Source organism: Daldinia caldariorum (genome assembly GCF_022478825.1).
Source record: "Daldinia caldariorum strain CBS 122874 unplaced genomic scaffold F4812scaffold_7, whole genome shotgun sequence".
NCBI classification, from domain to species: Eukaryota; Fungi; Ascomycota; class Sordariomycetes; order Xylariales; family Hypoxylaceae; genus Daldinia; species Daldinia caldariorum.
The window spans coordinates 1,055,503-1,081,572 of record NW_025953043.1 but is presented as its reverse complement, the minus strand read 5'-3'; the positions used below and the strand labels follow the sequence as shown (position 1 = coordinate 1,081,572).

At 49.2% G+C, this 26,070-nt stretch overlaps 9 protein-coding genes across 9 annotated transcripts; 5 read left to right on the top strand and 4 right to left on the bottom strand.

Annotated features, from left to right (window-relative positions):
• Positions 1 to 2,799: 2,799 nt before the first annotated feature.
• F4812DRAFT_369915 (uncharacterized protein) lies at positions 2,800 to 5,916 on the top strand. The gene is made up of 4 exons (XM_047931915.1): positions 2,800 to 3,180; positions 3,241 to 5,002; positions 5,062 to 5,600; positions 5,659 to 5,916. Exons 1-4 carry the CDS (start codon positions 3,176 to 3,178, stop codon positions 5,675 to 5,677), a joined length of 2,325 nt encoding a protein of 774 aa, XP_047790778.1. The 5' UTR covers positions 2,800 to 3,175; the 3' UTR covers positions 5,678 to 5,916.
• A 575-nt stretch (positions 5,917 to 6,491) lies between these two features.
• On the bottom strand, positions 6,492 to 7,820 carry F4812DRAFT_369889 (dehydrase and lipid transport-domain-containing protein). The gene is made up of 3 exons (XM_047931914.1): positions 7,755 to 7,820; positions 6,613 to 7,675; positions 6,492 to 6,537 (listed from the first exon to the last, which is right to left on the bottom strand). The coding sequence occupies exon 2, from the start codon at positions 7,489 to 7,491 to the stop codon at positions 6,709 to 6,711; it is 783 nt and encodes a 260-aa protein (XP_047790777.1). The 5' UTR covers positions 7,492 to 7,675; positions 7,755 to 7,820; the 3' UTR covers positions 6,492 to 6,537; positions 6,613 to 6,708.
• Positions 7,821 to 7,958: 138 nt separating this feature from the next.
• On the top strand, positions 7,959 to 9,478 carry F4812DRAFT_426917 (methyltransferase). Its single transcript, XM_047934050.1, has 2 exons — positions 7,959 to 8,393; positions 8,603 to 9,478. Exons 1-2 carry the CDS (start codon positions 8,087 to 8,089, stop codon positions 9,448 to 9,450), a joined length of 1,155 nt encoding a protein of 384 aa, XP_047790776.1. The 5' UTR covers positions 7,959 to 8,086; the 3' UTR covers positions 9,451 to 9,478.
• On the bottom strand, positions 9,479 to 11,675 carry F4812DRAFT_426914 (protein-tyrosine phosphatase-like protein). The gene is made up of 6 exons (XM_047934049.1): positions 11,122 to 11,675; positions 10,973 to 11,013; positions 10,802 to 10,877; positions 10,530 to 10,736; positions 10,088 to 10,223; positions 9,479 to 10,005 (listed from the first exon to the last, which is right to left on the bottom strand). The coding sequence occupies exons 1-6, from the start codon at positions 11,193 to 11,195 to the stop codon at positions 9,601 to 9,603; spliced, it is 939 nt and encodes a 312-aa protein (XP_047790775.1). The 5' UTR covers positions 11,196 to 11,675; the 3' UTR covers positions 9,479 to 9,600.
• A 135-nt stretch (positions 11,676 to 11,810) lies between these two features.
• Positions 11,811 to 15,676, top strand: F4812DRAFT_369778 (uncharacterized protein). The gene is made up of 4 exons (XM_047931913.1): positions 11,811 to 12,603; positions 12,690 to 12,701; positions 12,754 to 14,229; positions 14,280 to 15,676. The coding sequence occupies exons 1-4, from the start codon at positions 12,528 to 12,530 to the stop codon at positions 14,984 to 14,986; spliced, it is 2,271 nt and encodes a 756-aa protein (XP_047790774.1). The 5' UTR covers positions 11,811 to 12,527; the 3' UTR covers positions 14,987 to 15,676.
• Positions 15,452 to 17,201, bottom strand: F4812DRAFT_369753 (Frag1/DRAM/Sfk1 family-domain-containing protein). The gene is made up of 3 exons (XM_047931912.1): positions 16,922 to 17,201; positions 16,390 to 16,837; positions 15,452 to 16,317 (listed from the first exon to the last, which is right to left on the bottom strand). Exons 1-3 carry the CDS (start codon positions 16,940 to 16,942, stop codon positions 15,917 to 15,919), a joined length of 870 nt encoding a protein of 289 aa, XP_047790773.1. The 5' UTR covers positions 16,943 to 17,201; the 3' UTR covers positions 15,452 to 15,916.
• A 614-nt stretch (positions 17,202 to 17,815) lies between these two features.
• Positions 17,816 to 19,713, top strand: F4812DRAFT_426892 (Pkinase-domain-containing protein). The gene is made up of 2 exons (XM_047934048.1): positions 17,816 to 18,360; positions 18,435 to 19,713. Exons 1-2 carry the CDS (start codon positions 18,144 to 18,146, stop codon positions 19,448 to 19,450), a joined length of 1,233 nt encoding a protein of 410 aa, XP_047790772.1. The 5' UTR covers positions 17,816 to 18,143; the 3' UTR covers positions 19,451 to 19,713.
• On the bottom strand, positions 19,617 to 20,727 carry F4812DRAFT_369719 (IGR protein motif-domain-containing protein). The gene is made up of 2 exons (XM_047931911.1): positions 20,612 to 20,727; positions 19,617 to 20,533 (listed from the first exon to the last, which is right to left on the bottom strand). Exons 1-2 carry the CDS (start codon positions 20,624 to 20,626, stop codon positions 19,784 to 19,786), a joined length of 765 nt encoding a protein of 254 aa, XP_047790771.1. The 5' UTR covers positions 20,627 to 20,727; the 3' UTR covers positions 19,617 to 19,783.
• Positions 20,728 to 21,691: 964 nt separating this feature from the next.
• F4812DRAFT_369674 (SNF2 family N-terminal domain-containing protein) lies at positions 21,692 to 25,796 on the top strand. The gene is made up of 2 exons (XM_047931910.1): positions 21,692 to 24,681; positions 24,752 to 25,796. Exons 1-2 carry the CDS (start codon positions 21,783 to 21,785, stop codon positions 25,738 to 25,740), a joined length of 3,888 nt encoding a protein of 1,295 aa, XP_047790770.1. The 5' UTR covers positions 21,692 to 21,782; the 3' UTR covers positions 25,741 to 25,796.
• Positions 25,797 to 26,070: the final 274 nt, after the last annotated feature.

Here is a 26,070-nt window from a genome sequence, read left to right as displayed (position 1 = left end):
CAAGACGGGTCCGGCCGCAGACAAGTTTATCCATTCATCCTCCACTTCCGCATTGGTTACGGTAAGGTCACCATTCCTAACATCTCTCGTCCGGGATTGGTCCTCTCAACAGCGTAGGTGATGAATATACCTTGAGCATACTCGTAATTCGAACATCGATCTACGTAGAGATTAGAGCAGCGAACGATGCCTCGACTCCATACTTCCGGATCTAACCATGCATCTACTAATAACAGGTCACTTACGACACCACGTATTATAACCTCCGGAGACTAGATAAATATTTAGAGATCCGTCAAGACCTATGTGTGAGTGGAAGGTCTTATTAGTAGAGACAAGCAGCCACCATCTAAGCTACCGGCCTAGTATTCAAAGTCTTTTATAAGACGGCACATAATTTTTTTTTTCAATTGCCATTTCTATATCATAGGGAAAACGCCGGTCTTGTTCGACCTCCGGAATTGGGATCTTAGGTTCCTCACAATGCTCTCTGGTGACTAATTGGCCCGTGATTCAATTTGGGAAGCTCGTCGGACAGGGTTTGCCCGGCAGTAAATCCAGATTACCGAAAATGCAGGAAACGTTTTATCAACCTTAATTCTCGGAGGAAATGTCCAGCTATCACCGCGACCTTCAATGCGAACTGCTTCGGCAGAGCTCCGGTGAACCGGATACGAAGACTTACAAGACTTCTACAGACTACAAGACGGGTATTCTATACCGCAACTATAGAGGGCGAATAGACTGACAGCTGGCAATTAAAGATTCGGGCAAAGACCATACAGCAGAAGACGAATTTGCAAAGCTAAGGGACGCCAGTCATGTTAATGCTGTCGTGTTCGGTGTAAGTCGATGAATCTCGATCATTGGTGGTATGCGGAGTATTGCATCGGCCCCAGCGGTGCAAGCGGTGTGGGCCAGATTGTCTGCTGCGTTAATGCGATGCGTGGATGGACGCTGGACGCTGGACGGAATATGTAGGTCTATGTATGTATTGTATTTCCTCTGCCCTCAGCCAGGTACCTTTGCTTGCCCCTCCTCCTCCTCGACCTCCAATTGCTCACCCTTCCTTCTAGACTCTTTATTTGTACACAGTACGGATTTATTAATAATAACAACAAATAACAATAAACAATCATCAGAACCTGTCTACCTACTTGAATGCTACCAGATCCAAATTTGACCCCGGAACATTTACAAGTCTTAAAAGATACCACCATCATTCCTACTAACCTTTTACCCATAACGTTCATCTTTTTTTTTTTTCCTTTTTTTTGTGTATGTGCTGCCACATGATATTATATATATACACATACTTACGGATAAGACCGAACCCATCACACGAAAACAACGAAAAGAAACAAGAGGAACTCGACTTTTATCAGTGCATACCACAACTCGACTCTAACACCCAAGCTAATGTACGTTAATTATTTTTTTAATTTTTATTTTTATTTTTTTTTTTTTTTTTTTTTTTTTGCATTCCTTGGAAAGTACATACGCATAGCACCAGTTCCCCTTCTAGGTTCTAGGTTCTAAGATCTAGGTGGCTGTCTTTCCATCTTTCCAACACCAGCATGTCCCAGGTTAAGCTAGTGCTGATAACCCCTCCGGCCCCTGTGAAGGGGGGGGGGAGGATCTACAATACCTACGTCTGGGATGAAAAGATTCTAGAGCATTGAGGGCTACATGTACGCCGTAGTACGGGTACGTGTTTTATGTGTATAGTGCGCTATGTGTGTACTATATGTGCGTAGGTGAATGCAAATGTAGTATGGTCTGTTGGTCTTTTCGGCCCCTTCTCTATCTGGGCTGTGTCACCCGTCACTCGTTTCCCCGTCCACCGCTTTGCTTGGCAGCTCGCTGACGACGGGATCGTGGGCTCTACTATTTAGTGCCACTAGGTATTATAAGTTCCGGGCAATCCTCCCTGTTCCCTGCTTCCTCTCATCCTTCTCGACGCACAGTAAATACCGGAGGAAATAACTGCGGCCGGTCGTACTTCGATCTGCACAGTCCAAATTTCGAAAGTGCTGACCGCAGATTTGCGTTTTAGCCCTTCGAGGCCGAGACGATATATTGGACGTCTCGTCTCCCTCTCTATATTTACATCTCCTACCTTACACCTCCTAAAAAGCCGGTGACATTTTAAGTCATTAGGTATTATACCTCACTAGTCGAATTCACGACTTACATCTTATAACCACTTACAACTTATACCTAAAGTTGTACCTTCCCACGGGTACAGACCGATAACAGCCGAGAGTCGGAATTCCTAAGTAGGGTAAGTGTGTCTCTCTCACTCTCGCACATCTCGCACATTCCATATTCATTATCCGTACCTTCCTTTCCAAAATATATAGCCTATACGCATACCCTATACATATAAAGTACCTTCCAAGGTTCCAAGGTTCCAGTTTCATTAAAGGTTGAGGTTGAAATTGAACCAAGTTAAATCTGCTTTATTGCATAAAGTCTTATGATCCGAGTTTCAATTCGTCTGGGGTCTTTTTTTTTTTTTTTTTTTTTCTCACCCCGCCTTGAATTCGAATTCGCGCCACTTGCAATTCCGCACCTTTTGCCAACGAACGGAAACCCAATTCGATATCCCTTTGCGCCCAACTAAGCCAGTCTTATTGGAAGACCGGGATTCCCCCGTCAATTTTTTAACATTCATACCGCTCAAATTGTTGCGAGAGACTTGTCTACAAAAAGCCATCCAAATTCCTCATTCAGGTTCATATTTGGATTGCTCCGCAAGACAGCATACCGCATAAAACAGTGCAGTGCAATACACACACACGCCGTTGCTTATGGTCATCTTCACCGTGCGATTAGCATTCATACCTGAAGAGTGAAAAAAAAAATTCCCCGAAAAAAATAAAAATAAATAAACATTTAATAAGCCACAGGACGAGGGTGGACTCAAATTGCTAACGCTATTGTCAGAAACTCTGGTTACCTAGTGCACACGATAATTCTCTATCACTTGTGATTCGGAACTCCACATACCTAACGGCGACGCCTAGTTCCAGAGAGCTGAGCTATAAATCAATTCAAACTTGCTCCTCGAGGTTAGCACCATCGGCCACCGCCTAATCGCTAACTTCCCTTGGCTCCGACTTTCACAGATCGTCGAGGGTGAGGGGTATTCTTGGACGTCAAATTATCACCAATGTCGTAAGTAGCGATAGTTTATTTACTTCATCAGCTCGCCATTGACATTCTCAATTTTTTAAGTCGAAGATTCAGCGCACGCAATATACGCCACAGCGGTCCCCATTCAGACGAAATTAGTTACTCAGAGGAGGAGGATTCAAGACCTAGTGGAGGATCATATAGTCACGGACGAGAGCAATCGGACGAAGACTCTTACGAGAGTGAAGAAGAGGAAGAAGACTTCGAGGACGACGATATTGATCCCGAAGATTCAGCTTCTACCAGCCCCTCAAGGCGTCACCCTCAAGACCCCCGTCACCGTGCCCCATCCCGTGCTCCGTCTCGCACGCCATCTGGCCAGCACCACAGGAGTGTAGCACACAGAGTGCCCCCTCATTACGACTACGATTATCGGCAGGCGCCGAACCCCTCTGCCAGTCTGGATTCAGATTACTACGGCCGTAGCGCCGTCTACCCACCGCCGGCTGGGGGAAACCAGTACTATGCTGGTGGTCGTGGCGGATACCCCCAGAGCCACGTTGGCGGCTATGCGCCCCCATATGGTGGCAATGGGCAAGTAGTGCCTTACGGCCCGACTTCCCATTATCAGAACCCGTTCGCCCCAATAAACGGAAATTCTGGTAATTACTTTAACAATGAACATAGGTGGCCTGGTGGCAATGAGATGATGCCGTTCGGCGGTGGTGCGGCTCAAAATTACTTCGGCGGCCAACCGTATCCTGTGCCCCACGGCATGGCACAGTACCAATGGTCTCCTCCTCCGCCTCCGCCAACGGATATCGGTGGCCCGTCTCGAACGCCCGCTCCAGCCCCCGCTCCTGAGCCTCCAAAAGATGACCCCGAAAAGGAGGCCATGAAAAAGAAATTGGCTGAGATTGAGGCCGAGCAGAAGAGGAAGGAAGAAGAAGCAAAGCGGAAGGAGCTTGAGGACCAAATTAGACGGGAGGCAGAGCTGGCTTTCCAGCGTAGAATGGAGCAGATGAAGAGGGATGAGGAGATTCGTGCCGAGGAGAGGAAGATCGCGTTGGAAAAACTAACTAAAGACATCGAAGATGCAAAGAGGGCAACCGAAAAAGCTGAGGCAGAGCGTGCTCGTAGGGAAGCGGAAGCCATTGAAAGAGCTGAGCGAAACGCGCGCGACAAGTTAGAAGCTGAACAAAAGGCTGAAGCTGAGAGGAAGAGGAAAGAAGCTGAGGCTGCCGCCCTCGCCGAGGCTGCCCTTCAAGCTAAGCTGCAGGCCGCTATCCGGGCTGAAGCCGAGGCGAGAGAAGCAGCAGCCAGGAAGGCCGCAGAAGAGGCTGCGCAGAGACAGAAATTTGAAGAAGAGGCTAAGGCAAAAGCAGAGCTAGAAGCCCGCAAAAAAATAGAAGCCGAAGAGGCGGCTAGGGCTGCTGCCGCTGCAAAGGCTGCGGAAGAAGCCGCACAGAGAAAGAAATTTGAGGAAGAGGCTAGGGCAAAGGCAGAGTTGGAAGCTCGCTTGAAGTTGGAGGCCGAAGAAGCTGCGAGGGCGGCGGCAGCAAAGGCGGCGGCAGAAGAAGCAGAGAGGCAGAAGAGAATAGCAGAAGAGGCTAAGTTCAGAGCCGAGATGGAGGCTCGTAAGAAGCTAGAAGAAGAAAAGGCGGCGGCGGAAGCGGCCAAAGCCGCTGAGGAGGCTAAAAAGAAAGAGGAAGAGGCGCTCAAGAAGAAACTCCTAGAAGAGGCCAAACTCAAGGCTGAGGAGGCGAATAAAAAGAGCCTTGGTAAGGACAAGGCACCTATCCGTTTCCAGGATGCCGTGGGAAGAAAATTTACCTTACCTTTCAACCTATGCCAGACCTGGCAGGTATGCAAACAACCTCTCATTCCTCTTCGGCTACAGGTATACTAATATGTTGTGTCTAGGGTATGGAGGAGCTCATCAAACAGGCCTTTGATCACGTCGATGTTATTGGCCCTCATGTACAAGCTGGACACTATGACCTTATTGGGCCAAACGGTGAGATAATTCTCCCCCAGGTATGGGAGAAGGTAGTTGAGCCTGATTGGGCGGTTACAATGCAGATGTGGCCTATGGATCGGCCAGCAGCCATGCCTCAAGGAGGAGCTATAAGAGGCATGCCTGGCAGGCCAGGAGGAGTTCATCTACCCGGTGGCCCGTTCCCACCCCAAGGTCTTAGGCCGCAGGGTCAACCACGCCCAATGGGTGTCCCTCAACCTCCGCCGACTCATCCTATGGTGATGAATCCGGGTGGAATCCCCAGTCACTTAAGGGGCCAGGTTCCGTTTGACGGGCGTCCTGCTGGGGGTCCCGTTGGAGGGATGCCTCCAACAATCGTTCAAGTTAACAAGCCACCTTCTAATAAGAAGCCAGCCAAAAAAGTCCAGAGCGGTGTACTTGGGTGGATAGGCGGCGGAACTCCGAAACCTACCAAAAGCAAGAGGTCAGTCGCTGCATCTTTTATGTTCTTTGTTACGTGAGCTCACAGCTGAAACTTGTAGTAGTAAAACTAGGCGATAAGCTGTAATCTATTCGTACGTGCTTTGGAGATATCTGAAGGACCTGATCTGGTTGAATATCGAATCCCAATTCAGTCCCGTGCCTTTTCGCAAACAGGGCCAAGAGTCCTGATTTTTCTAGTCCTATCATCGATTTCTTTTTCGAGGAGTTCTGCGACGGTCTCCAGTAAACAGATTCTGCATTATACCCCCGGCTCGAGACGACGTCATTGTTTAAAGCGGCATTTTTTCGCGGGCTTTCCCCCCCCTTCCGAGCAGCTAACTGCGGACGAAGTAATTAATTTTACCACGGGGAACCGAGATTTTTTGATGACGACTTGGATACCAGTAGACCTGTATCATTTCTTAATGCTACCGTGTGTTTACACTTAGGACTATATTTATTTTTCATCTTTTTTCATTTTTTTTTTCACATGAGGTAACGATGTCTCATACGCTGAGAATGATGAAATGTATGAGGAGGAAAGGCAACTACATGGATGTTATATGAAGACGGCAAGGTTATTGTTTTTTTTTCTTGCCCCTTTTTGAGACTTGTTTTGAGAACTTTATTTACATTCTTGGATGGCGTCGCGGATGAGAGATGGGGGGAAGAGACCAAGACACCCGGACAGATCTGTTACATATTTAACTTGGGAGTTACTATAGGTTTTATTTTTTTTATTTTGAATTGATTTTTTTGAGAAATGTATTTATTCCTTTAAAACTTCGCCTTGTGGATGTGGAGATTCGTCATAATTATGAATGGATTTTCTCATTCTCTAAGAGATATATACATGTAATGTACATAGACGGTGTCTATATGATGAACTTATTACCAAGGTACCTAGCTAGTGCTAACAAGTATCGTAGAGGGAAACGCTTAAGCAGAGAACCACAAATTCCAATCAGTGGTTTTCTATGAGTGGGTGATGGGAGGAGTTATATGGTACATACAAACGATATTAGTATGGGGCCTGGTAGGTAGGTCGCGCAAGATATATACAATCGGGTACCTAACCTAACCTAATCTAACTTAAACATTTTTCACCCTCACCGCGCCGCCCCAGGGTCGCTCCTCGTCTCCTTCAGGACGCTCTCGGCCCGCTTTTCGAAAGCCTCGACCATGGCGGCGACGACCCTGTCCTCGAGGGCGCTGGTGAAGGCGGTGTACAGCGGGTTGACGAACTCGTACCTAACGCTGAGATTGACGTTGCTCCAGGGCCTCTGGAAGCGGTCGTCCCGGACGGCGGCCTCCGCGGGCTCCACCGTCCACCGCGTCACCAGGCTCTTGAACACGCCCGGCCGTTGGCTAGCCTGGGCGTCGGCCGCGGGGTCCAGCAGGCCGTGCCGGACCAGCTCCGGGTACGGGATCTCCGTGCGCGCGTCCCCGCTGATGGCTTCCACGATGCCGAGGGACGGGACGCAGAATATTCGGCTCGTGTAGGTCTCCTCCAGCCCGCCCCAGCCCGTGGTCAGGTAGGCTTCGGCGGGCCAGCGGCGGGGAGGGGGGGAGGAGGTAGGAGGAGGAGAAGAGGAGGAGGAGTGGTTGGGAATGGGGTCGGTCCACCGGGTTACGCGGGACTCTTTGCAGTACGGGAGGAAGCGCACGTAAGAATCGACGTCGGCGATGATTTCGTATAGCCGCTGGTGGTCGTAGGGGAGGCGGCGCTTGGCGCGGACGGTTTTCGGGGTGGAGATGAAGGAGCGCCGGGGAGGGGAAAGTTGTGGTTGTGGTTGTGGTTGTTGATGTTGATATTGCTGGTGGTGTGGTCGTGGTCGGAGAGAGGAGGGGAAGACGCGCGGAGGGCGCAGGAGGAGTCGCGGCGTTGACATTGGTAGAGAGGGAAAGAGGAAGAGAGACTAGGACGAGCTCTAGAAGGGAGACCGGGCGAGGAGAGTTGCGAGTAGGTCGGATTTGTCTAAAGAGAGCGTGGAGAGAGATGTGTATATCCTCTGGTGTTTATCAATATAAAATTTCTTTCTTTCTTTCTTTCTCTTTTTTCAATAACCCCGCCGTCTATGATTGTAAGTCTTAATCCGCAGTTTATAAGTCTATTGCATAAGTCTATCGCGACAGAAAGAAAGGAGTAACATACAACAGAATTGACGCTCTTTTAATCAAAACTCATGTATGGTGAAGTATAAAAAAGGTGACGTCGAATTTCGCGATCGGAGGGAATCGACGAATTATCGATAAGGATAAGAAAAAAGCCCGCTACTGAAAAAAGCCCCACTCCGTTTTTTTTTTGTGCTTAAATTTTCTGTAATCTTTTTTTTCTTCTTCTCCAACTTTCAAACCTCTTTTACCATCTCGTTTTTTCCCCAAGAGCTTTCAGTATGCTAGGGAACACACCTTTCCGGTGACCGACGAGAGAACTAGTGGAAAGGTCTCAGTCGACTCACACCGTATTTATTTATATCTAACGCGATGGCCTCTACTGTTGTGCCCACCGCAGCGGCATCGCCAGATGAGGAGCTGTTGGCGAAGGCCGAAGCGTTGACCGTTCAAGAAGATGGTGCAGAGGCCCAGGTGCCCGCCCACAGGAACCATGATCCGCAGTATAACATGAAGAGAAGCGACCCTTTCCAGTTTGGTTCGCGTTACCTTCAAGAAGACGATGATGTTTTCGAGTTCAATGCTTGGGATCATGTGGAGACTGACGACATTTATAAAGAGTATGCTGAGCAGCAATATGCTATGCAGCGAGAGTCGCCAGTCTCCGACTTTGACAAAAGTGAGTAAATACTTTTTTTCCTCTTCTCTTTTTTTTTTAACACTTTCTGTGTTATGATGATACCCCATTATGCATAGTTCATCTGAATATCTCTGATGACCAATTACATCAATTCTTTCGCTCCCATCTGACGGCACCCCATCTACATATATCTTGATCCTGTCGCATCTAATAGGTATAACATCATTTACTAACAAGCGCAATAATAGGTAGATTCAATTCCGACCCTGCTAAGTGGTGGAACCTGTTTTATAAAAACAACACAGCCAACTTCTTCAAGAACCGCAAATGGTTACAGCAAGAGTTTCCCATACTTGACAAGGTTACGGCAGAAGATGCCGGTCCAGTTACCGTGCTGGAAGTTGGCGCCGGCGCCGGCAACACGGCGTTCCCCATCTTGGCCAATAACAAGAACCCCAAGCTCAAACTGCATGCTTGTGACTTCTCTAAAAAGGCTGTTGAAGTGATGCGTAGTCATGAAGAGTATAACACCGACTTCATGCAGGCCGACGTGTGGGACGCCGCTGGCGAGGTCCTCCCGCCCGGCCTCGAAGAAGGCAGTGTAGACGTTGTCCTTATGATATTCATATTCTCGGCGCTGTCCCCGAGGCAGTGGGCGCAGGCCGTGCGGAACATCCATCGGGTGCTCAAGCCGGGCGGCGAGGTTTGCTTCCGCGACTACGGCAGAGGTGATCTGGCACAGGTTCGATTCAAGAAAGGTCGATACCTGGAAGAGAACTTCTACATTAGGGGAGACGGCACCCGTGTCTACTTCTTCGAGAAGGACGAGTTGGCGCAGATATGGACGGGGACGTTCCCTCCTGCCGCTGCTGATCCTGCTACAACTACTACTACTGTAAACGATGAAAAAGATGGTGCAAACGGTGATACAAAAGATAATGGCGAGACTACTGCTAGTGATCCTTCGGAGTCGAAGGTCCAACAGCCCTTGTTCGATATAGAGGAGCTCGGCGTTGATAGAAGAATGCTCGTAAATAGAGCCCGGCGGCTAAAGATGTATCGCTGCTGGATGCAAGGCCGGTTCCGAAAGAAATAGATTTATTTTCCTAATACTTGCATAGCCTACCTAACTTAGGTAGGTACATACCGAAATGTGATTTGTTTATTTCCAGCCAGGTACCTTGGTGACTGTACTGTATTATTTATAATATACATAAGACTGCCTCGTGTAGATAAAATACACTCTCTACGCGCCCAACACTTCAACCAGCCTCTCCCGCTCGTCATTCCCAAACCCGACACCACGCAGATAATTCTCCACACCGCCGTACTTGCCGTGCAAGTGCCCCAGGATCTTCTCGACAAAATCGTCGGGCACGTCGGCCCACTCGGGCGTCAGCCCGATCTCCCGGATATCTTGCTCGAGGAGGAGGCGCTCCTCGGCCTCGCCTTTGTCCTCGCCTTTGGCTGCGAGGCCCCCCGCCCGCGAGAGCAGGTAGTCGTGCGAGATGGCGTCGGGGGGGACGCCGAGGGCCGCGAGGGCGAGGAGGACGACCAGGCCTGTTCGGTCTTTGCCTTGGGTGCAGTGGATGAGGAGGGGGAGGGAGGAGGGGGAGGAGGAGGACGGGGGTGTGGTGAGGGTGTGGAGAGCCTGGGGGAGGGAGGTTAGGTTAGATTGGATTGGATTATTTTGCTTGGGGGGTTGAGGGAAAGGGGGGAGGGGTTTACAGTACCTCAGCGATCTCAGCACCAGACTCGTCGAGCATCGCGATACCGAGCCCGACGAGACCGCGCGGCTGCATGACTTCCCGGCCGAGGATGGCGATGGCTTGGGTGCGGTAGCCGAGGAGGAATAGGAGGAGGAATTTGCTGGGAAGAAGAAGAGGGGTTAGTTAACTAGGTCAGTCTGTGATATGATATTTTGTTGACTTGTATTAGGTATGTGCTTAAGGTACACTTGAGGTATCTCAGTTGTATATCTACCTAACCTACCTGGTACCTAACCTATGGAATGTAATATAAAACCAGCAACTACCCGAGGAGATGTATGTATTCGTCGACGAGAGCGTCCGTTAAGCTAGTCCCCTCCCCGCCTCCCCCCATGTCTGTACGGGACTACTACTATTACCTACATAAAGAAAGAAAGGCGGAGAAGGGAAGGGGAGAGAGACTCACAAGAAACTCCACCACGCGAGCTGTCGCAGCAGAAATATCTCGAACCGCCGGCCCGTCACCTTGACCGTCCGGTACCGCAGGCCGGGGATCTGCAGCGGGTGCTGTTGTTGCTGTTGTTGCTGCTGCTCCGCGAGCGCGGTGTTCGAGAGCGCCGGGAGAGCGGTTGCTGCTGCTTGGCGCTTCTGCGCTTGCTTGAGGAGCTCTGTTCTGGACGGTGTTAGCATTTGTGCTAGCTACCTGCTAGAGGTGGTTTAGACATGATGATGGCTTACTTGGACCGGAGATCCACGACCGTCCGGATGCCTAGCTCATCTTTGAGCCTTTTACGGTCTATGGGGGAGGCGTCGTCTAAAGGCGTTAGTTAGTACGGTACGGTATAGTCTACCTAGGTATCTAGGTAAGGTATAATAGTCAAGAAGTCGTCTAGGTCTAGGTATGCTTACCCGGTCGCGCGGATCGGTAGAACACGCCTTCACGAAGTACCCTGAGCTCCTCCCCAAGTCTTAGCGATGTACATTTATCTCTTGGCTGTCAACTTCGAAAAGAGGTGGGGGTTGGGAGGCGGGGGTTATATATAGTTTTAACGGCTTACTTTCGGCCGAGATAGTCGTTGATAGTCTTTCCGACATCTCGGAAGTTGAGGATGTTGTCGAAGGCGACGGACATTGTGATGTCGGTTCAAGTAACAAAGCACTGCCGTGTTGTTAGATGTATGCAAGGTATGTATGCATTATTCCCAGCAAACCTATTTGATGTCTTACCAAAGTTGGTTTTATAGGGTATTGTATGTTACCTCCAAGGTTCAAAAGTACCTAGGTACCTAGTTAGTGTGTGCGGTGAACATGATCTGCCTTAATTCTGGTCTAATTTATCTCATCCCAAACGCGCAGATGATGTTTTGCGAGAGCCTTTTAATAGGTAAAGTCAGCAGCTCATGGGGTTTCAATATAGCTGCTTTTCATATGATCAATAAATTTTCCTGTGGTTCATTTAGCCCGCTCTGAATCTCACTATCTTAGAGTTCCTATCGCCTTCTATAAGATATGCTGAGAATTATGGGTTATTATACGTAGATCTATATATTTGACTTTTTACTATTGAAGTTTTTTAGGAGCCACGCCTCATTGGTGGCAACGGGTACCTAAGGTCTCTGTTGATGTTTCCGTACAATATGGCATAATTTTAACAAGCGGTAATGATTTAACGGGGGCATAGCACAATGACGTAATGTTCATTGGCATCGCCAAAGCCCCAAAGCCACACACGATGATGAAGACAATGCAATGATGAATCAACCATAGATTCAAAGCTACACAAAAGAGGTATTTGTACTTACCTCTGACTAACAATTTGCGACCCGTCTTACTTTCCGTAGAAATTATGCCTCCAAACCTTATCCCTAAACATCAATCAAAATCTAGAACGAACCATTATCTTCCTCGTCTACCTACCCAAGTGCTTATACACTTACTTATACACCTAGGTACCGATACGCCTACCTACCTAACCTATAATATAGTTCCCAGGACTATACCTTATGGTATTTGCTTACATTAGGTGCAATACATATCCAGTAATTATACACACGCGCGCGCACACACACACACACACGCCTTTTGTCGTCCTGGCGTATACGAACTATTCCCAAGTAGTTTAATTCACATCTCTCGGCTCATTAATATTCATCATACCTACATCATTCCACCTTTTATACTTTTTTGTTGAGGACTTATCATTTGCTCTAGTTATCTTATTTCTTCGCTTCATTCTCACCTTCAACTCACCTTTATCCCACTTCCACTTCCGCTTCCACTTACGTCTCCAATCAAACCATATCTTTTATCATATCGTCGCCTCCAATCATATCCGACAATTATATGCCGATCCTTCTAAAAAGGGATAGGAAAATCAAGGAAAGCTAGCGGTGACATTGGATAACGGCTATACGCTTACAGATGCAGCTGAGCATTCGCCCTTTGCAGCCACATAGCATATAGCATGGCCACAACCAATGAGACAGAGACACAGGGGGCTTTGGGGCGACAGCTACCTAATGACGACACTAAATCAATAGGTAAGCCAGCCTCAATATTTCCTAATCTTTCTTTTTATTATTGAGAATTTTATTTATTTATTTTTCCCCTTCTCTCTTTACATTAGGTAAACCTACAAGTATGTGTTAGACGTGTGAAACCTTTATGAGCTGTCGCTAATTCTTTGTTAGTCCATTCGGGGAAGCTCATTTATGCCAAACCTCAGGATCTTCCGAGCTTCCCTTCTATTGGTCTCTCACCAAAAGGATCCGCAGCAAGTGCTGCTGCCGCTTTAGGTTGGGTATCCAATACATCGCCAGATCTGTGGAAGCCGGATAAGTCCGCTCCAGCTTCAGCCGCCGCCGTCATGGCTAAAGATTATAAGCTGAGTCCCACATGGGAACCCGCTCCTAGCCAGCACAGCGCTAAAGCTGCTTTATTGGCCTCGCAATCTGCTATGAGCGCCACCAAGCCCGCGAAACCCACCACTCCCGATCAAGGCCATTCTGCTGCAAACTTGGCTTTCAAGTCAGATCGGAGTGTCCCTGGTTCTGCTCATGGGAGTCCTCTAGAGCATCGAAGGTCGCTACTTGCTGCGAAAGGTGCCATGGCAAACCGTCAGAGAGCCAAGTCCTCTCCGATTCCGAAGGAAACATATCCCGACGAGGCAAATGCTGCTGCCAATGCCCTAAGTGCTGCGACGCATGCCCATAGACCAGTCCGGTCACCGGCAATAAGCGATGTCAGCGAGAAGGCCGGCTCTGTCCTTTACACTAATATGAGCAGGCAGATGTTCACATCCCGACCACCTGTGAAATCAGAAGTCGAAGAACAGAAGAGGGCAGATGTTCTCCATGCATCTGCTGTCGCGATGGCTAAGAAGATGTATAATCAGCAGCAAAAGATGATCGATGCCAAAAAGGCACATGATAATGCTAACCTCGCCCAAGAACACCATGACGCTCTTAGTAGCATCAGTGATGATGCGCAGCCTATCCAGCTTACTACCTTGCAGGATGCAGCTTACAAGCAAGCCCAGGCACGCCTAGCTAAATTGCACGAGGAGCACTTGAAGGGTCGAGAATATCAGGAGTACTACGGCGCTAAACCGGTCACGCGACGTTTTTCGATTCGAGGCAAGCTCAGGAAGAGAGCTTCAAGTGATGGTGACGTTATCGAAGATCGCAGGAGATCGCAGCAGATCCGGCAGCAGATGTCTCTATTCTCTAGCAAAATATCCGAGGTTGATGATAAAAAGCGGCAGCAGGATCAAGAGGTATTACTTGCCGCAGCCCAGCGGAACGTGCACGAGCGTCTGAAAGGAATGGACGAGAAGATATCCGCCGAAACCGGAATGGTGCATCCATCTAGTCCAACACAATGGGAAATGAAGGCGCATGCTATAGCCCAGGCTAAAGCCGAGCAGCGCATGAGTCGAGGGCACGGGAAGGTTGATATTGGCGCCGGAAAGTACATGAGCCAAGACGATATTGATGCGATCGCCGCAGCGAGGGTCAGACCTGTGTTGGATGAGATCAACGAAAAGGTCGAAGAAGAGCAGGCAAGGCAAACGGAGTTACGTCTGGAGATGGAGAAAAAGAAGGAAGAGGAAGAAGTCGAAAAGGCCCGGCAAAAGGAAATTCATGACATAAATAAACGACTCAAGGGTTTGTTGCGTCACATATCCCTTTGGTCTCATTGACTAACAATTCTACAGAGCAAGACAAGCAGGAGCAGAAGGAGCGTAAGGCAGAAGAAAAGCATGAAGCCAAAGTCAGGAAAGAAGAGGAAAAGGCAGCCAAAGCTGAGCAAAAGCGGATAGCGAAGACTGAGAAGCGCAGGCCTACAGCTGAGCGATCTGGAGACAGCCAGGAAGAGCCAGAACCTGTGAGCGATACAGTTGTTACGAATACTGCAGGACAACTTGCTAGTGTGCATCCGCCGGAACCCGGTTATACCAACGCCGAAGACGGAACGGTGGATCGAGAGTCCGGGGAAGGGCAATCGAAAGGCGGCGTAAAGACGTGGTTCAAAAATCGATTTTCCAGGGGAGCGAAACACACAGACGAGAAGGGCAAGTCGGTCGAGCGAGGTTTCATCGGCGGGGCAGCCTTGACGGGAATCGAGAGCTCCGCAAGCATGGATAACCGCAGCGCTAGCGTGCGCGCCGTCGCAATGGCCGGCCGGGGACAGACTAGTAGTGGTCCGGAAGACGAAGTTACGGGCGCCGTGACACCGATGAGCAGCGTGAGCGATTATGATAATGATGACAACGACGACGACACCGACGAGAATGAGAATGGGCTTTCTCGCGACGAGGCGCGAGATCGGCCTAAGACGGCTTTGACGCCTCCCAAGCCGTTTGGCTCGCCAGTTGCGAGTCAAAGTCCTACTAGGGATTCTAAGTTTGTGGAGATGGTATAAGGAGAATAGTGGATTCTTGTCACAAACGTGCTTATGGCTATTTCCCCCCTTTCGCTTATTCCCTGCGTTAACGACATATCCTTTGCTGGTGTAAGCGGAGTTATATTTACGGTTCCTTCGACTTCCGGAGTAGTTGCTTGGTTTGTTTTCTCGGAATTTTACGATATGGAGGGTTGGTAGAATTGGACCAGACAACAACCGCAAGGAAGTGAGGGCATGAAAACTGGGGTTTTTATTTCATTCTTTGCTAGCAGAATTAGTTCACGTGGGTTTATTTTTTACCTGGAGTTCGTCTACGCTGTACGTTTTATTAGGCTGGTTGTAGGGGGATTGGTGATTTGATCGAACACGTTGGGGTAACAGCACCGATACTTCCCCCCTTTCTTGTTATTTGCGAGGGCTTATGGGCTTGGAGTCTATGATTTGTTTTTATCTTTTATTTGTTGCGATTTCATGTTATATTGTACTAAATACTGATGTTTGTCATTTTTGATTAAATTTGAGGCTTGTTAAAGATTCCAATATTATGTTTACATATTTGTTACCTTGTGTAACAGAAAATATTTGTATCATTTAACACACGCCGCCTGTTTCTGTCGTACAGATTAATGCTATATCGTGAAAAGTCTGCTGTCGTATACTCAATATGTCGGCTGTACCTGCCGAACAGTTCTTAAAACCGCAATCACTCCCGAGAGAACGAACAACGGAATTATAGCCACAGGTCTAACCTATGCTGTATCCAAAATTGGAATCACTTTACTCCAACTGGGCCATCAAACGCCGCGAGTAAATGCCGTGTCCTTGGTCCTTCTAATCCCTGGTATATATCATTATCATCGTGATCTAGTGCCGTTCCCAAACTAACTCGGCATTGTTGTTCTACCGAAAGTAAAGTTACACATAACCATTACAAAAAAGCAGAGGCGCTTAGAAATCTCTTTGGTCTGTTCTTGCTTTGTATTGGTGTCCGTATCCGTGTCCGTGTCCGTGGCTGTGGCCGTCTGTTAACGTCCTCTGGCTGTCCTGGGTTTGCCTTTGTGTAGGCGCGACGCTGGGATGCGTTGCGTAATAGGTCTCTTCCATCTGTCGAGCGGGATCTCCGATTGGGTGCGGGTTGTTCCGGGTAGAGACAGCAGGGTATAAGTCGATGTAGAAGGAGAAGACGTAGAACGAGAATACGAAGGCGATAACCCACTCGAGGACGGCGGACGTGTTGGGGTCCCCCCGGAAGTTAATCACGCCGAAGGCGATGGCCAGAGCGAGCTCGATGATGATGAATATTACCTTGATCCAGAATGAAATGCGCAGGACACGGTGCTGACGGTTCTCTGCGGTGAGGTTTCTTACGTTAGCATCCCTATTTGATTATAAGCGAAATTAGCAGTGTGGTGCAGACTTACTATGACCTAGACGCTGGAATTCCCAGCAGATGAAGATGGCTGATAAGAGATACCCTGCAATGAAGAGCAGGAGGAAGATGTCGTGCAGCTTCGGGTACCGGAGTGTATCGAACCCGGAGAGACAAGTCAGGCCAACCGTGCCAACCACGGCGAAAAAGATGCACAGGCCGCTCAGCACTTTCTCACCGGTAGAGGTGTTGGGCACCAGGCGACCGCGATGCCGCAACCAGCGGTCAGCCCCGAAGGACAGATCAAGGAATATGGTGGTGATGATGCATCCCGTGACGAACAAGGGCTTCAGCTTGGAAGCGCCGACGTCCGATATGTAGGCAATGGTCTGGTCGTCGTCCATGGACGCATAGTGAACTCGGTGGGCGTCTATGATCCAGTATAGAAGAAGGCCTAATAACGTCGCCAGCCACATGAGGCCGGATATGATGGGAAACACCTTTTTGCGACCATGTTAGCAGGTAGGTACCTAGATTCCTCACAAGAGGGCAATTGGGATAATAAAGAATTCTTTTTTGCTTACCCAATACGACAGGAACCGCATCTTGGGTTATCTTCCCCTGAAAGATTTGGGTAATATTCTAATTAAAGTTTACTTTAATATCTTCTAGAAATTACGTATAGGTAGGTATAGGGGGGGAAGAAGGTTTGTTTAAGCCTTATAATAGTAAATGAAACGAGCGAAAATAAGATGCTGGGTAAGAGAAAGATGCAATGCAATACAATAGAATGAATGCACAGCCCGGATTAACAATAAAAGGATCACGGGAACAATGAATTGGGACGAACGGAAGAGAGAGAGAGAGATTGCGCGTTCAAGTCTAAGATGTAAGAGATCACGTTGTTGACAACGATGATGATGATGAGTAACGAGTTGTCTCTTGTGTGAAAGCAAGCCTCAGAGAAAAAAAAAAGAAAAAAAAAAAGAGAGATCGACCTATGACTTCATTCTATTGCCTAGATTTTACTTGGTGGCTTATGGGGCATAAGAGAAAAAAAAAGCCATAAAAAGAGTAGAGGTCCATAATAGTAAAGTGAATTACTATACTAGGCGGTAGTATGTATGGAATGCTCCGGGACCTACGGGATAGCACAATGTCCGACTAGGTATGGAAAACGACTAAGACAGAAATTCGTCATTGGCGTCAGGCCCCAAGGGCTGTGCTTGCATGCGTACGTGGACCTGGCCAGCCCTAGGTACCTAATTAAAGGGAATTATCTTAGGTAGATAGACTCGGGTTCCGTGGGAATTAAACAGGCCGGCTCGGGTTTTAGAGATGTTGATTGAAGTCCTGGCTGCTTGCGAACCGAATGAAGGAATGGTGACGTCAACGTACTTGTCGAAAGGCTGCAACGGAGATAAGAAAAGTTACCTAAGATACGCAAGCATGCAACCATTAAATGTTGTGCTCACAGTAACGACAACACTGTATATACTGTATAAAGAACTATACAGACTAAGGTACCTAGGTACCTAAAGGTAAATATCATTGTGGGGAATATAGCACAACCTTGGGCCAACCATCGCGCATTGCATCTTCAACATCACCATTCACCAATCACAATTAATCAACCATTACTATACGTAGCACTTCGTACCTATGAGGTACCTTGTCTTTATATCGAGAATCCATAGCCTTGTCTATTTTCCCCAAGGTTGAACAGAACTAATTGTCACTTCAGTCCTTGCAACTGCTTATCCCTGAGCTTTAATTCCCGAGGGCGAAGGGTACTTGCATTTCACGATGGCGGTATCGCCTGTGATTATACATCCCGCGGATGCTCTGCCGAACCCTAGATCTGTATCGTCGCCGCTTAAGAATGCAACTTCGGCCCAGGCGTCGTCTAATGGAACACCCGTAGTCGCGTCTACGGCGCCGAACGCAGCTACGGGAGCGCAATCAGCATCCCTAGATCTTGCGGAGCAACTAAACGAGGAGGAGAAGCGCAAGTATGTTAAGGGTATGTTTGTCAACTTTATGAGATAGATAACAAAATGTTCACGATGTGGTGCTAACTTGAGACCTTCTTCAAAGGCAAGAAACTCGGTGAAGGTACTTACGCCAACGTCTACCTCGGTTTCCTAAAGAGCGATCCCACGAAGTTGGTAGCCATAAAAAAGATCAAGATACAGAAAGAATACACGGAAGGCATGGCGCCCGACGCCATCCGCGAAATCAAACATTTACAGGAGCTATCGCACCCAAATATAATAACATTACACTCTGTCTTCTCTTCCAAAAACCAGAACCTCAATCTCGTCTTGGAGTACCTGCCTCTCGGCGACTTGGAAATGCTCATTCGCGATACCGATCGCGTCAGGTACGGCGCGGCTGATATCAAGGCTTGGATGGGCATGCTGACGAGGGCCGTGTGGTTCTGCCACGAGAACTTCGTGCTGCATCGAGATATCAAGCCGAACAACTTGCTGATTGCAGCGGACGGAGAGGTGAAGCTTGCCGATTTTGGTCTCGCCCGAAGCTTCTCGGATCCGTATAAGCCCATGACGGCCAATGTTATCACGCGGTGGTACAGGCCCCCTGAGCTGTTGTTCGGAGCGAAGCATTATTCGGGCGCGGTGGATATCTGGTCCGTCGGTCTCGTGTTTGCCGAGTTGATCATAAGGACGCCGTACATCGCCGGCGATACGGAGATGCGGCAGATCAGCCTCATCTGCAACGCCATCGGCACGCCCACGGAGGAGAACTGGCCGGGAGTCACGAGTCTCCCGGCGTATACTACGGAAGGGGAGATCCACCCCGTCCGGGGGAGGGACTACTACATGTCGTTCTTCGGCACCGTCGGCACCGAGGGCGTCGATCTCCTGATGAAGACGCTGACCCTCGATCCTAAGAAGCGGATCACGGCCCTGGGGATGCTCCAGCACGAGTGGTGGAACAAAGACCCCAAGCCCACGCGCAAGCAGGACCTGCCCAAGAAGTCGGGCGGGCAGGACAAGCTTGGTGCGGATCTTAAGAGGCGCCCCGGCGTAGTGGAAGACGATAAGACATCGAAGGTTGCTCGGAAGCTGGACTTCGGTGCGACGAAATAGAGTTCTGAACGGCGAGAGAGCAGTAGATCGGGTGATGGCTATGAATATTGATCTGGTGTTGGGAGTTTAGAGGTCTGCCTACCTAACTAGTAGAGATGGTACAGGTTTGGTGCTTAGGTAGGTACCTAGGGTATGAATGGATAGGGCATTACTTCTAGGGCAATAAATTACAGCATTATTCGGCGTTGGATTACAAGCACGCGTAGGACAAATAGCTATGGCTATGGCTACGGTTATGGTTATGGTTATGGTTATAGTACATAAAGTACAAGGGTTTTTTTTCTTTCTTTCTTTTTATATATTCGGGTTACGTCGGTGCTATATATTCTCCTTCTACAGCTCACCCCGTTCTCTCATCTCCCTTCTCTCAGCAATGCGCCTCTTGTAACGGATCTCGGTCCTCCTCCTCTCACCACCGTCGACCTTGTGGCCGCGGCGGTCCTCCCACATGCCCTCGGTGATGGTGACGCGGGCGCCCTCGCCGCCCTTAAGCGGCAGCGCGTACGGGCCGACGATGGTCTTGGCGCCCTCGACCTTGTACCCGCGAACGCGGGACATCTCGTCCAAAGCACAATCCTTGACGGTCCTCCCCGGGGGCACGTTGACAACGTACTTGCGCGGGTTGACGGGGTCGGCGTCGGACTCGAGGATGCGCAGGTCGGCCTTGCCGTCCTCGACGTGCTGCAGGTCGCCGCCGATGCCGTACTGGCCGCGCAGGAAGCGCTGCCGCCACTGCAGCAGGTACCGCCTCGTGCGCGGGGGTTCGATCCCGAGCTCCCGCAGCTGGTCCGAGGTCAGCGAGAACAGGGCCTCCCACGTCGGGAACTTGGACGCGTGCTGGCTGAGGCCGCGGCCGATGACCGTCAGGAAGGTCTGCACGTCCGGGATGAAGGGCGTCGGGGAGGGGATCGCGGGGGCGGGGCGGGTCGTGGTTGAGGAGGACGCTCGGATGGATGATGGCGACGATATTGATGATGATATTATTATGGATGACGACGGGAAGAATGCTGCTGCTGCTGCTCGGGGGGTTACGGGCGCTATGGGTGCTAACGCGGTGCGCAATTGGTGCGGGTTGAGAAGTGGCTATATATATGTGTAAGTAGGTAACGAATCGCTATGAATATAATAAGTCTTGGTGATGGTGTGTATATCTAGACTGACCTTTATGCGCACCATTTTGAACGTCTGTTACGTCGAACCGCTCTCTCCTAGTCTTCGGGCCCTTAGACTATATCCCCAAGATGACCATACCCTTCGCGAAAATAAGGGGGGAAAAGGGGGGGTATAGCCACAAAACCGGTTCGAAATTCCAACGGCGCAACTTGTAGCTTTAGACAGACAGACAGCGCTTCCAAACTTCTTTATCCGATATTGAAAATTCAATGGAGAAAGTCGGCAAGGGAAATTTGTATCCTCCGATGGTGGGGTCCGTGCCACCCTGGCAAACATTGAATTGCGAAAATGCGGGATGTGGGTCTTGCGCTAAACGCTAGAGGTCTAGCGCGTTCGAGCCGCGCCGCGCTTATGATTTAAATAGCGGGGTCCTGGCTAAGATAGGCTATTGCCCCTCCATCCAAAAGTATAACCTACATGGCAGGAACGACACTGGCCCCTCGGGGGTTTATCTTGCAGGTAAAAGGCGTCTGCCTACTTCTTCTTCAACTTCAACACCTTTTTTTCCCTCCCACTTCGCCGCCCAGCCATGTGTTGACATAAATCACTGCGAGTTCTTCTTGGGAAGCGTCGCCGAGGTTGTTCTTTCTTAATAATAACAAGTAGTTCGCGTCGCCGCTTCTCTGCCTGCCGTCTCTTACTCATACATCACATCACACATCACGGCGTCCTAGGCTTCATCGCCGGCTTTGAAGATGCCGGTTAAACGACGCAAAGGCCCTGTTCAGAGCCAGCACGTGCGCTTGGTCGGTAAGTAAATATTGAATTCTTATTGGAACAGCACTGCTAAACTTGTATAGATCCCTTTCCCACAGATTTCCTACAGTATTTGCGTGCCCTTCCGTCTGACAGCAATTCCCCGGATGGGGATGCAACTGGTCAGGCTGAACCTCCTAATAAACGCGTTCGAGTTGAACGCATTGAAACAATTCCCATTGGAAGGGAAGTATTTACTATCCAAAGACCTATCCAACATGAGTTTTCCATTGGTGAACCAATTTCACGTGTGAATGTTAACCGCCACCTTAAAATCTCCTTCCATTATATACCAGACGACCTCTTAACGATCTCCTCTCGTGCCCGATCTCCCTATGGCGCATTCAAGTCTGAGCTGGTCTTGGGACGTCCAATTATTATTGAACAGAAAGTATGGACAGCAATGGACGTGATGACCGAGAGCCGAGATTCTGATAACGAAGAGGGCGGAATCTGGGTAACCATTGATGTTCGTCTAGAGAGGCAAATTAACAGAGACCTCCTCCAACTAACCATTCATCTCAATTGGAACCCAGCAACCTATTTACTGCGAAGTTCTGCCCAGCGCGATCTTAGTGGGAGAGTCCTGAGAAGTTTCTTTGGAAGTTGGACTCGCGGCCAAGAGAGGCTTGCGCCTCTGGCTTTTTACGATGCAGCATTTGTTCCCGAACAGGTTCCCACAGACTTATTGCCGTCCTCAGTTCCTAAGTTAACTGCAACGCTATTCCCCTTCCAACGTAGGGCTTTGCAGTGGCTTTTGAATAGAGAAGGTGTCACATGGAGTAATCACTGTTCAAATGGGGAGCCCGGCCTGGAGCCGTTGCCTCCTGCGTCAACTGATGACCTACCATTGTCGTTTATTAAGGCAAAAGATGCAGACGGGGGATTAGTATACATCAGCAATCTCTATCACATCATTACCAGAGACGTAAGCGCATTCCGTAAGAGTGAACGTGCTTTGAAAGGTGGTATCCTCGCTGAAGAAATGGGGTTAGGGAAGACAGTTGAGATTATTGCCCTTATCTGCATGCACAAGCGTGATGATAATCTTCTGAACTTGAACAACAACATGGATGAAAACGTGCAACCAAGTAATGCAACGTTGATCGTCGCTCCCAACACTTTAAGGAGACAATGGATTGCCGAATTTAAGAAACATGCACCAGAGTTACGTGTGATGGAGTACGAAGGCCTAAAAGGTGTCAGCCATAATGAACAACAATTAGTCTCTGAACTAGTACAGCAGGACGTTGTGATCACGACTTATAAAGTTCTGCAGGATGAAATCCATTATGCAGAAGATCCACCCGATCGCTCTATGAGGCATCAAAGAAAATACTACCGCCCTAAATCACCGTTGACCCAAATCTCATGGTGGAGGGTTTGTTTAGACGAGGCTCAACAAATTGAGAGCGGCATCAGCCAAGCTGCCAAGGTTGCAAGACTCATACCGCGAATCAACGCATGGGGTGTTACTGGAACACCGGTGAAGACCGACATAAAGGATCTATGGGGTTTACTGGTCTTTCTCCGGTATGAGCCTTTTGCCTCCTCTTTTAAGATATGGGAGGGGCTCATATCAACCGGGAAGGAATTATTCTACCCTCTTTTTAGCCGTATCTCTTTACGACACACGAAGCGCGCCGTTCGAGACGAGCTAACTTTGCCACCTCAAAAACGGTATGTTATAACCATGCCGTTTACTACAGTTGAGGAGGAGTACTACCAGACATTGTTCAAAGATCTCGCAACGAAAATCGGGGTTGACGAGCGTGGTTCACCTCTTGAAGACCATCCTTTTTGGGACGCTATGAATCCGCAGACACTAGAAACAATGAGAAGTGCTCTTTCTCAACTAAGGAAGGCAATACTGCACCCTTCTCTAGGATCCGGTAACCTTCGACGGACAGTGGAACAGAAATACAAAGCCTTGCAAACAATTGATGAAGTGCTTGATGCTATGGTTGAGAAGAGGGAGTCTTTGATTAGGACAGACCAGTGCCACTACTTACTCAGCGCGGTAAGGAGAGGCCAGATGCTCGAGTATAAGACTTCATTCGAGGGAGCAATTACGATTTGGATGGACGTTGTTGACGAGGTGGAAGAAATAGAAGAAGAATGTCGCAAACGACTACAGAGCCAGCTAGAAAGGGCCAAACGAGCAGCATCTGTCAACGTTCTGATGGAGGGAGAAGACAGCGATGTCGAGGGTGAAAAAGACCCCGAGGAGAGAAGGGCGCTCAAGAAGGTTGGCGAGTGCAGGCGTAAACTCCGATCCATGCTTGATATCCACCATAGGGCTGAGTTCTTAATCGCCAGCGGCTATTACCAGATGAAAGCGGATGAGAAACTCATAGCTCCCAATTCGGACGCATTCAAAGAACTGGAAGAAATAGAGGCCTCGAAATACGAAAAGGCTAAAGTCATTCGGCAAGAAATCTTGCGCGAAGCACAGTCCAAAGCTTTGTCGCGCGTCACTCAAATCAGGGAAAAGGCGTCGTCGCAATCGTTTATCGGGGTTCCCGAAATAAAGTTGCCTTCCTATCATGGCCTGGATAGTAGACGGGTCTCAGACAACTTTCGGCTACTCGCCCAGGTTCTCGGCGAGCAAGCAACTTTGATCGATGAATGGCGGGAGGCTATTATTCAGATGCTAATTCGACCACTCGTAGACGAAGAGGGCCAAGGGGAAAACACGGGTGAAGAATACGAGGACTCAACCAAAACTCAGGATGAGTTGATGGCATATACGTTAGCTCTGAGAGCTGTCATTGCCGACAGAGAGGATTCACTGACAGGTTTAGAGAATGAGCGAGTTAAATACGATACTCGCCTTGCGGAACGCCAAGCTAAAGATGGAGAAGGCCACGCACCTGAGAAGGTCCTCATGTTGCTTCAGAAACGTGACAAGATCAGGCAGGATTTCCAGGGAACTTCGTTCCGGAGCATCATTACGGATCTTCGAGAGTTGGCAACGAAACTTCGCTACGATCTTAGCAAGGGGAGCAATCGTGCGAGGATCGAACTGGATATTGTAGAACGGACGCTTCAACTTGCACAAGAGCAGATTGGCGTACAGCACAAGACTGCGATAGCCTTGGGGAGAGAGTTGGACGCTTTCACCAGAGCAATGAACGCACGCGTGGAGTATTACCGACAGCTACAGGAAATTTCCGATAGTGTCGCCCCGCTCGGGGAAGACCCAGACAGAGGAGACATAAAAAAATGGTTTGATACCAACCTCGGAATAGAGGAATACTTGAGGGAGAAAGTTGCCGCGGCGCTGCCAAGGTATCGTTACCGTAAGGCTTTCCCCTGAACGAGAACATACTAATTCTAGCCATATTTATTATAAACTAACGCGATTCATAGTTGTCCATCTCCAAGAAGGAGGCAAAGATTCTGAAGTAATATGTGTGATTTGCCATAGTACCATCGAAATTGGAGTGCTTACTACCTGCGGGCATCACTTCTGCAAGGAGTGTATCGAGGCTTGGTTTAAGAGAAGCCGCACATGCCCCGTCTGCAAGAAGCAACTCTTAAAGGAAATGCTCCACGACATTACGCAGAAAAAGCAAAAGTTGAGATTTCACCAAGAACACCCGCAAGGGGGGGATTCGCAGACATCAGACGGAGCTAGCACGGGTAGCAAGTCCAAGGAGCCGGGTATATATACCAGATTCAGTAGCCAGAAGCTCGAGGCCATCCAGAGTATCAATCTAAATGGCCCTTCGTTCACTACCAAGATCGATACGCTAGCAAAGCACCTGATGTGGCTGCGTGTTGAAGACCCAGGCGCCAAGTCTGTTATATTTTCACAGTATAGCGACTTCCTCGAGACCCTCGGCCAGGCTTTCAGCCAATACAAGATCGTATATTCCTCTTTCAAGGAGAGGCAGGGTATCAACTCGTTCAAAGAAAATCCTGATGTCGAATGTTTCTTGATGGACGCCAGAGCGCACGCCAGCGGCCTCAACCTCATTAACGCAAGCCACGTGTTCTTGTGCGAGCCGCTCCTCAACACGGCCTTGGAGCTCCAGGCTATCGCACGAGTAGACCGGATCGGGCAGAAGCACGAGACGACAGTGTGGCTATACCTAGTAGAAGGCACGGTGGAACAAAACATCTATAATATTTCCGTCCAGCGCCGTCTCGAGCAACTCGGCCAGAGCGCCAAGGGCAAAGAGAAAGAGGGAGAGCCAGATCCGGAGGCATTGGACCTCAATCTCGAAGTGGCGAACTCCCGAGAACTAGAGCAGGCCTCGGTCTCGAAGCTCATGTGTAAGGACCAGAGCATGGGCGAGGTCGTCCATAGACACGACGTCTGGGAGTGCCTATTTGGCCACGTGGCCAGGGGATGAACGGAAGCCGCCGTGGGATGGATTTCCTTGCTGACCAAGCAGGCGGGAAGCGAGAGGACGACAGGGCTAAAGGGGAGGGGGATGATTCTAATTCGTCGTGTACAATACGTACCTACTTGCGTACGTAAGTCTCTGGCCCCTTGCTAATATCATACCTGACGTTTGCATAGTACTTGGCGACGATATGCCGCAGGATAAGCACTTAATTACCACCCTTGTCTCGTGTACGATACGGAAGGATTTCGCAGGTTTTAGTCTAGGGAGAGGGTAGGAGGGTGGTGGTGTCTTAGAACCCGCGATCACGATCACGATCACAGTCACGATACGAGC